Source organism: Dendropsophus ebraccatus, chromosome 3, assembly GCF_027789765.1.
Source record: "Dendropsophus ebraccatus isolate aDenEbr1 chromosome 3, aDenEbr1.pat, whole genome shotgun sequence".
Lineage (NCBI taxonomy): Eukaryota > Metazoa > Chordata > Amphibia > Anura > Hylidae > Dendropsophus > Dendropsophus ebraccatus.
In genome coordinates, this window is record NC_091456.1 from 37,052,029 (window position 1) to 37,062,632 (window position 10,604).

A 10,604-nucleotide genomic window follows, 5' to 3' on the forward strand; every position below is an offset into this window, starting at 1 on the left:
TGATACCTTGTACAAATAAAGAAACAAGCTGCGTGCCTCAAAAAGCTGCATATCCAAAGAATTCTCCAAAAACTCGTGGTAGTCTCGTCACGAGTCCAAACGAAGCTCCGAGGGTTGATACACGTGGGGTATTTCTAGCCTCACTGGGGTGATTTTGCTTACTTCCTCCTTTTCTTAGATTTTTTGCCAGCTATATATGTGTATTGACATTATGGTTATCATTACTAGCCTATTTGTGGGATAGGATATACATACTTATCCAGTGAGTGGAGTAGACTCCTAATACCAAGGAGACTACCATGAGTTACTGCTGGTGCATTTTTTGGCCTTTTATATCTATTAATTGTATATTCACCTATAAGCTCACTCTGCTGTTGTAATAAAAATGAATTTTTATTGAGATTTGGGTGTGCAGCTTTTTGTGACACACAGCTAGTTTCTTCATTTGTACATTTTATTTTTGTGTGTTTAGCTGTAATCATGTTTCCTGAACGGGTATTAGGTGGTGCCCACCTATTACTGTTGTTTACATCTGTTGTGAACTGGTATTCACTTTATTTTAAGGAGATTCACCTTTAATATGATGTCTGGGGACAAAATAGTTTTAGAAAGCTACTGCACAACTAAAGAGAAAAACATACTCACCTGCCCCAATCCCCCACCACTGCTGTTCTGACAGCTCAATATCTCAGGTGCTCTCTACTTCCTGCTACCGATGAGATGAACGTGCAGGAACTGCCTATCTGTCGATCACTGGGTGCAGCAGTAATTCGCCTCAGCTAGCAGTTGGCTTAGTGGACATATCCTGCATGGTAAGCACGTCATTGTTGTCAGAAAGAAGCGGAGGCCACCAGGTGGTGTCAGAACAGCAGCGTAGTGGAATTAGGGCAGGTGAGTTTTTCTCTATATGTACGTATGTCATCCTCACATCAAATTAAAGGTAAATCTACATAAAATTAAGTTAAAACTAGTAAAAAAAAATAATAAATAAGTAAAACAAAAAAAATTAAGATAACAATGAGGCATACATGAAACTAGTAAAATGTAGCTGTAGGCCAATATTTAAAGTGACTGTACCACCAGGCCCAGGCTGAAGCACTGGAGGCAGGCCGACCCACCCCCAGTGGGAAGAAACCCCAGCCCCTCCATGACATGACTCCATTAGAATCAATGGAACACTATCTTAGAGGGGCTAGGGTTTCCTCCCACTAAGGGGGGGGGGGGGTCGTTCCGCCTCCAGTGCTTTAGCCTGGGCCTGGTGGTACAGTCACTTTAAGACTGTGTTCTGTGTACACATTGCAGTACTGCATGCTTTCATTATAGTACTGCATCATTTCTGTGAAGATACGGCAGTACTGCTATGAAACACAGTTAGTAAACACAGTGATATGGTCCTTTTACACTATGCCATTATAGTTCAAATCTGCGAGAAACACATTGAATTTGAGTGGTCAAGCGATGAGCGAGACATCGTTAATTGTGGTCATTCAACAAGTCCATAAATCGTCGCTGGTCGTTCGCTGATACTTTTTAGATCGTTTCACTTAAACAGTCTGTTTGCACTGTGTAAGGATAGCTTCACACGTACCGTATCGCAGTGGATTTGATTGTGCGGATCCGCAGCAGATCTGATCTAAATAACTGAACACAGCATCAAATCTGCTGCGGATCCTGGACGTGTGAACGAACCCTAAAAGCAAAAACAGTTGAGTGATGATCAAATGTTTGAAAAGACAAAATTTTGCAACAATTTATCTGTCCATTTAATAAATTAATCGTTGGTTTGAAGTCTTAAAACGATGACTTGAGTGATTTATCGCTCCGTCTAAAAGGACCATATTGCATCTAACTTGTTTTATGCTACCACTGCAGGATTAAATACCTATTGTCAGGTAATTTACTAAAGGCTGCAATGTAAGGCTATGTTCACACAACGTTTTTCGACTCCATTAAAAATTACGTCGGTCATTTTAAACTCAAAATGACAGATGTCATTTTACTGTTTGGAGGTCGTCTGCTGGTCCGTTATTTTAGTTCGGGTTACTAATTGGCCTTTGGATGTGTCTTTAATTGAAAAGTCCATTGAATTTAATAGTAAAAACGTTAAAAAGAGAAACTGTGTGTAAACAACAAACAAATAACATCCACTGTTTGCAAAAGATGTCTGAAAATAATTGACATAATCATTATTTTGACGTCCATGTAGATAACGTCTGTCATTTTATACACTGTGTGCACTGGACGTCCGTCATTCCACTGACTTTAATGCGTTGCACTTAAGTTCATTAAATAGTGGCAAATAGAAATAGAAAAGGTGGACGCCTTTTTCTCTTTCTTTGACGTTGTGTGAACATAGCCTTAAGGTTTTATCTTACAACTCTTTTTCTGAGCAACTTATATGTCAACGAAGAACATTCTCAGTACATTTGTCCGTGATTTCATGAAAACTAAACCTTTGTTTTGTCTGTCGTTCAGTTTCTACAATTCTACAAATGCGGCTATACATGTCCTTTACGTATGTCCTCTCATTTGGCACATTTTTGGTGGTAATTCTTTTTTTTACGCTGCCCTCTGGTGAGCTATCTGTATATCATATAGTATACGGATAATCTTTAGAGTCCAGTTTTTATAGACCACATTGTCCATTGTACAAAACAAGGTCATAGTTTATGTAGGTTAATGGTAATGTATCCAAGAAACACTATTTTCTTTTCTATCATTCTACTTTGCTTTTATTGTTTATCTTCTTTCCCTTCTATCCTTTTCCAGGCATTTACTATAATTTCTTAGATTCTATTTCTGTAAAGCGTCCTTCACCAACCTTCCCTTTCTTGTATATCCTTCTACGCACCTTGCAGTCTCATTCACTCCCTCTCAGTATTTCTCCTAACCTCCATCACCTTGGTCCATTGTCCCATTCTGTTTTCGGTCTGGCAGGTGGTCAGCTTAGCCTCCTTCCTGCAGCTTCAAGAGCAGCTGGAGCTGCTGGTTAAAAGGGTCACTCTGCTTGAGTACATAATGTGGCCAGGTAACAATAGCCATGTACTGCTCCTTCTTCCCAGTGGGATGCCTGCAAACATACTCACCCCTTGCATCCATGGGCTGTAAAGGCAGCTGGGCCAGGTACATCTTACTAGCTAGATAATAAAGAATGTAAATTCTCCATACTAAACATATATTTTTCTTACAGTCTAAAATTATAGAAGGCTGTAGACTTATTCTAGTGAAAATTCTGCCATGGCATTCAAATATTATCCCTGCCGTGTCACAGAAGGTATCTAGCCAGTGTTGGACTGGCCCACCAGAGGACCGGAGATTCCTCCGGTGGGCCCCCTGCTTTAGAACCTGCGCTAACACTGACTGACATGTTGTTTCGCACTGGTTCTTCATTGGTGGGCCCCCAGGATCATTTCTCTGGCGGGCCCCAGATACCCCAGTTCGACACTGTATCTAGCTGACATTACAGCCCTTGTGATGACATTAGGTAGATCACCAAGTGTGCATGTTGACTGTATAGTCTTGGCGCATGTGTTGCAACAATGCACGAGGCATGTATGTAAAGACAACTGCACGCTGCTAAGTTTGGCTTATTTTGGATAATAAATAATATAAGTAGCCATATCTGCAATAGTACATGAATTATACATGAAGATAAATTCATATTTGGAAAAATAATATTTTCCCCAACTGAACTAGAAGTACGTTCTGTTCACATGAGAGTCCCTGTTCTGAGTGGACTACATCTTATGTTATAGGGAAACTGTCAGCAGCTCCTTTGCTAAAACTGATCAGCTTTTTACACAGTATATTCTTCTTAGAAGAAAGCTGTCCGCCTAGGGCATATTACTTTGTCCCTGGGAGGCGGCCAATTCCAGTAGAGAGATATAGGTGCCAGTGCTTAGGATGGCTCTTTACTGTCATGGGAAGTTCACATATCAGATTCTTGCCATGTAATTAAAGCAGTAGTCCAGAGCAAAAAAATGCTTTTAAATCAACTAGTCAGAAAACTATTAATTTTCAAAAGAATCAAGCCTTCCAGTACTTATCAGCTGCTGTATGTCCTGCAGGAAGTGTTGTATTCTTTCCAGTCTGACACAGTGCTCTCTGCTGCCACCTCTGTCTATGTCAGGAACTGCCCAGAGCAGTAGCAAATCTCCATAGAAAACCTTTCCTCAGGACAGTTCCTGTCATGGACAGAGGTGGCAGCAGAGAGCACTGTGTCAGACTGAAAAGAATACCCCAGTTCCTGCAGGACATACAGCTGTTCATAAGTACTGGAAGACTTGAGATTTTTAAATAGAAGTAGTTTACAAATCTATATAACTTTTTTACACCAGTTGATAGGAAGGAAATAAAAATTCTTCAGGATACCCCTTTAATAAACATATAAATACAATGTGAACCAAAGTTTTCTTTTACATTAACAGAGCTTCGGCTGTCTGTGGTCACAAACTGCTTGCAGTGCCTTTACACGGCACAATTTAATTGAGTGGCCGGCCGCACAAACGATCCTTGTATTGTTCATGTGGCCATTTAAATAAGTTACTACCAGCCGCATATCTCTTGTTTACACAGAGCGATAAACAATTATTAATTATAAAAGTAACAGTTAGCCGAAATGGGGTGGGCTTAACAAGGAAACTTATTAAATTTAAAGGCACCATGGGGTGGCACAAGGAGGAGTTACAGCTCCATTGCAGAATCTGTGTGCCACTGTGCAGGCTCCAAGTATTCATCTCTTCTGTGTGATTAAGGCCTAAGGGTCCTATTACACTGAGCGATTTTTAACGACTAACGATTAACGATTGCAAACAAGATTGTTAATCGTTAACCTGAAATTGTTCACTATATTACACAGAACGATGGTCGTTACTATGATCGTTATTGCGATCTTTACTATGATAGTTTATTCCTTCTGATCCCAGAAAAACAATGAACAATGTGCAATTACACGGAACGATTAGTGAAAAAATGTGGAACTTGAGCGAACGAATGTGGAATTACAGCGAACAATTAGAGAACGATTAACAATGATTTTAGGTTCAGATATAAATCAACAATCAACGGCATACGAACGATTTTCGATTGTTGCCTGCAATTACGCAGAACGATTATCGTTTAAATTCGAACGATTTAACGATTTTTTGCACGATAATCGTCCCGTGTAATAGGGCCCTAAAGCTGATCAGATTAAACAAAGGAAGAGATGCACACATAGTATATCTGCACCCTATGCAAATGTTATCGGCGAGTAGGTACATTGGGCAAGGGACCTGCTGGCAGAACCCCTATGAAACTATAATCTTTAGCATGCAGCAGGATATGCTGTCAAAAAACCTGCCGCTGTGCTCCCAATGCAGACATGTGCCAGATACTGATATATTCTAGCAGCCCAATTAATTGCATGCAATGCAATTGCAATCACTGCGCAACTGGAAGAAATCCGTATCCGGCTGGTGCCTGCATCAGGTGCGCAGCGGCAGGTTTTTTGACAGCATATCCTGCTGCATGCTAAAGATTATAGTTACCCTTAAATGTGTAAATTAAAATGAAACAGCATTTTTTATACTTATCTGTATATATATATTATTCAGTTTATTTAATCACTGGATCCTGTTTCTTTTGAAAAACAAAGTGCAGCCAGATATTACAGAATGCGTACTGTGTACCAACCTCTGACATCTGTGCACAACTCTGGATAGTGCAATAGCCCTTGAAGGAAACAGAATCCAGTGATATATACACTGAATATATATTTACATATACGTACCTGTATGAGGTAAGCACACCGTCGCTAACATCCACTGAAAATTAGGTTCTGGTGTCCTCTCGTGATGGTAGATTATATTTTCATGGCTCCATCATTGCTAAAGAATTTATTAATCTGAAATTTTGGTCAGTGCTGATTAAGGACAGGGTGCCATAACACTAAGCCGTATGCTGCAAACCTCCCAAATTGATCTGCCATTTTACCATTTCAAATTTGTCCTTAATTCATTATAATCTTCTATTTCCCTCAATTTAGAAACAGACCCAGGGTCAGGAACAGAGCCCTCGCCAACCGGCAGCAGTGGATTCTACCGGGGAAGGCGTAATGGTCCGTTGTTTCACAGAAATCGACAATCACAGAACGATGAGGAAGAAGATGAGAACTATTGATTTTTCCATTACGCCATTGACAACCATACTAGGCTTTTATATGCACTGTGGCTCATATTTGTACCTTGTTTTCATACTCTTAAAGAGAAAAGGGCAAGTGGTTTTCTAAAGACATGTTCAAGGCCAGGATTTAGGGTTATTATTGCGGAACTACCCAAGGCATCCATGTATGTGGTTTCACCATATCTGTGTCAGGCTCATGCTTGTACCATGCGTACTGGTTGGAGAACATTAGTCGTCTAGAAATCTGGAAAGTGTTTCAAAAATTCTAGTTTCATTGCTTTTGTGTGAACATGTAGGAAAATTACTGGAAAGCATGGGCATGGTACTTAAATTATTGCCTACAATAAAATTGTAGCTTTTACTGGCATTTTGTACAGGTGCACCAGCTTATGAGATCCTCACTCAGCTATTCCAGAAAGGTTCTTAAAGTGACACAGTCACCCCCTTGTTGCATTCTGACTTCTCTTCATAGATGTAAAGGGTAAATTTAGCAGTTTTCATACCTTATTTTATATCATACGTCATGGTGCTTGTTCAAGTAAAAAGTGATGTTTTATCGTCTGCAGATTGTGCTAAGTGGGCGGGGCTTCACAGCAATGGTGCCACTCGGCCCTGCCCACATCACCTTAGGCCATGCCCCTTTGTGGCATCATTGCCACATAGGCCCCGCCCCCTTGTCCCCCATTGGAACAGGCTGGCCTAAAGGTCTAGGTCCTACCCCCTCTTGGTCGGCCCTTACCAATGGGTGTCGAGGGGGCAGGGCCTATGTGCCAATGATGTCAGGGAGGGGCAGGACCTACAGTGGCGCAGTTGCCATGAAGCCCCGCCTACTTAGCACAATCTGCAGATGATAAAAGATCACTTTTTACTTGAACAAGCACCATCACGTATGATGTAAAATAAGGTATGAAAACTGGTAAATTTGCCCTTTACACCTGTGTAGAGGAGTCAGAATGCAAAAAGGGGCTGACACTGTCATTTTAAATGGCTTCATTTGCTTTCCATCTATTTAAATGGCAATACAAAGGCTATACACAACCCACAACCAACACATAACCTGGTGGACACTAAGGGGGATGATACAATATTTACTCCAAATCACGAACGAGCAGTCACTGGTGATAAGAAAGAGATGAGCAGGGCAGCAACAGCTATTCCTAAAGCCAGGTTTGGTATAATAACTAGAGATGAGCGAACCTCGAGCATGCTTGGGTTCGTCAAATCTGACGCCTTAGGACTACATCCAACTTCTGCAGCCACCGGTAATCAAGTGCCACACGCTTGGTTTTAGAGGAAACTGAACATGCTCAAGATTCGCTCATCTCTAATAATGACATTTAACACTAAAGATGATAGATGGATATGGAAGTGTGCAAGAGGATAGAAAAATCAGATTGATGTGCTACTGTTGTTAAGAAGCGGTGTAATATTATTTCTTGTGTACACGTGTATTATTTGACATCCCCAATAGCAAAAAGATGTTCCATAAACAAAATAAAACATTTTTTTTTACTGAGTGTTCGTTTCCGTGCACAGTAACTAAGCTTTTAAGATTGGGGGCTTCAAGGCAAACTAAGAGACTTACCATACATTCCCTATTACAAGCAAAATCATTCCTGATTTTAATTAAAATAGAATTAAAGGTGTGCCGCTTCTTCACAACTAGATTACTGTTTACTGGGATGTTTAGGAATCCTTAAAGGGATATTCCACTCAAACATAACTTTTGATATGTTGCTGCCCATGGTGAGACAAACAGTTCCTTCCATACGTTTTTATCTATTCGGTCTCCTTCCCTCAGTTCTCAGCTGCTGATTTCTGCTGAAAACACATAAATCTGTGTGTGTACTTTTCTCTCTGTCTCCCCCTCCCCCCTCCCTTCTGAGGCGGCTGATGTAAATAAGTCCCTGACTGGCTTTATCTGCAACATTGTAGCTTCTTTGTAATGCTGGGAGGGTTAATCACAGCAAGTTCATTAGCAACTTACCTCAGAATAACCCTTCCAGCATTACAAAGAAGCTACAATGTTGCAGATAAAGCCAGTCAGGGACTTGTTTACATCAGCTGCCTCAGAAGGGAGGGGGGAGACAGAAAAGCACCTATCATTAAATTTGTCTCTACATTCTTTTATTTTCTCCATATCTCCAATTATAACAAGTAATTTCTCCCTTGTTGGGACAGGATGAGACTACCAGTATATTTAGGTATAATGCTGGATATGCATTTATACCTGGTTTATACTGATCACTGTACACCACTGGATCTGATTAACCCCTTAATGACCATGGGCGTATATTTACGCCCCCACTGCCTGTGCCTTAATACAGGAGGGGGTAAATGTACGCCTTTCTGAGGTCCCGGGCTATGGAGCGGCCTCACAAGCTGAGCTCGCTTCATAGCCGGTAAGGATCGGCTGCTATCCACAGCCAGGCCCTCACCCTCAATAGGGGGCCACCGCGATCGCACGGCCACCCGCCATTAACACCTTAAATGTCACGATCGCGTGGCATTCAAGTATAAGTGACAGGAGCATCTCCTGTCACTTAGTGATCGGGACCCCTGCAGCGTGTCTGCGGGGGTCCCGACCGCATGGCCTGACTGTAGGAGGTCTGTTACCTTCCTCCGTGCAGTCAAGTCTTCAGTCTGCCACAGGCCACAGGCTTGCTCTATCAGAAGATCGCAGATAACACTGATCCTTGCTATGCTATGGCATAGCAGTGATCAGTGTATTAAATCTAATGTAATAATGTTAAAGTTTTAAAAAGTGTAAAAAAAAATAAAAATTATAAAAGTTTTAAAAAATGTCCCAAAGCCCCTCTCCCAATAAAAGTAAAAATCAACCCCCCTTCCCATTTTATACTTAAAACACATAAAAATAATAAAGTTAATTAACATATAATATATCGTAGCATGCGTAATCTTTTACAATAAAGCAATACTATTCCCACACGGTGAACGGCGTGAACAAAAAGCGGTAAAAAACACTGAGATTTCTTTTTTTAATGAAACTTTCTGTAAAAAAAAAAAATTAATAAAATAAAAAGCGATCCATTAGTGTGATCTAGAAAAAAATGTTACTTCTAAAAACTAGAGATCATGACGCAAAAAATGACACCCCATACGACCCTGTAGGTGAAAATATAAAAGCGCTATAAGAGTCACAATAGGGCCATTTTAAATATGCCTATTTGCAAAAAAAAGTTTTACTGCTAATAAAAATAGTAAAACATTCGAAAACCTAGTAAACATGCATATCACTGCGTTCAGACTGACCTATAGAATAAAGAAAAAAAATGGCAGTTTTACCATAAAGTGCATTATGTAAACATGGAAGCCCCCAAAATTTGCACAATCGCATTTTTTGACCCAAGTACTCCCCATGAATGATAATTTGGGGGTTCTGTAATTCATTTTATGGCAAATTGAAAGATGTCATTACAAAGTACACTTGTTCCTGAAAAAAAACAAGCCCTCACATGGCTCTGTAGGTAGCAAAATAAAAGAAATGGCAGTGCTATAGTCTATGGTCAGCTTTTTGTTTTGGTGGGTTCATACTGAGGAATTCTTGCGGATATTATCCGCGGAATTCTGTCGGCTGTCCGTGGCTCCATAGACACCATTCTATGGGCCGGCGTATTCCGCTGTCCGCCGAAAGAAGGAAGATGAACAGCTCAAATCAGAAAAGATGCCCCCTGTAAGTCACTGGATGCAACTGTAATGTAATTACACATACAGTGTATATAAGTGGTACCACTATATAGATTTTTAGATCTATATAGATTTTATTTGGTAACAGTATGGTCATAATATGTGTGTGTGTGGGGGAGGTCTACTTGGCCCGATTTCCCAGATCTCAGTTTGATAAGGCAACGTCCAGTCCATCGAGGCCTCACCTCTTAATACACAGGACCTAAAGAATCTTAGCAAACATCTTGGTGCCAGTTACTACAGGACACCTTCATGGGTCTTGCTGAGTCAGTTCTTTGACAGATCACAGCTGGTTTAGCTGTACAAGGGGGATCTGCACAATATTAAAGTTGGTTTTAATGTTAGATTTCACTGGGAAAAACATTGTTTGATATAAAGAAGCAATGTGGGACTTGCCATGTTGGATTTCAACATACCTGATCCTTTGGCAGAAGCTTATCTTCCTTCCCTCATTAACAACAATATAGGTTACATTTTAAATTGGAGCTAAACCTTACTAAGTTATCATACCAGCACTTAACAGACTGGAGCCAACGGAAACCTCTCCTGCCGGAGCTGCTGCTTCATGGTAAACGTAGCATTACATGGTGGCACGTTCAGATGAATGGTCACCCATGTAATTTGTGGATGTCTTAAGTCCACCAGAGCTCTGTCTCATTGATTTGGGTCCCATGGTATGTGCCCAGATCCCATAACAGAAAATACGGCCGTGAGTTGTCTTTACGAGTCAACGC

The 10,604-nt window shown here is 40.7% G+C and overlaps 1 protein-coding gene across 4 annotated transcripts in view; it reads left to right on the forward strand.

Moving 5' to 3' along the window:
* EMID1 (EMI domain containing 1) overlaps positions 1-6,648 on the forward strand; it is a 70,221-nt gene extending 63,573 nt beyond the window's left edge. The window contains exons 15-16 of one of the 4 annotated variants that reach the window (XM_069961438.1): positions 2,938-3,028; positions 6,026-6,246. In XM_069961438.1, the coding sequence (XP_069817539.1) occupies positions 2,938-3,028; positions 6,026-6,159 (225 nt within the window). In that variant the 3' untranslated portion in view covers positions 6,160-6,246. Of the gene's footprint in view, positions 1-2,937; positions 3,029-6,025 lie in introns of all 4 variants that reach the window. The other 3 variants (XM_069961440.1, XM_069961436.1, XM_069961439.1) reach the window with 3 other exon arrangements.
* The last annotated feature ends 3,956 nt before the right edge of the window (positions 6,649-10,604 follow it).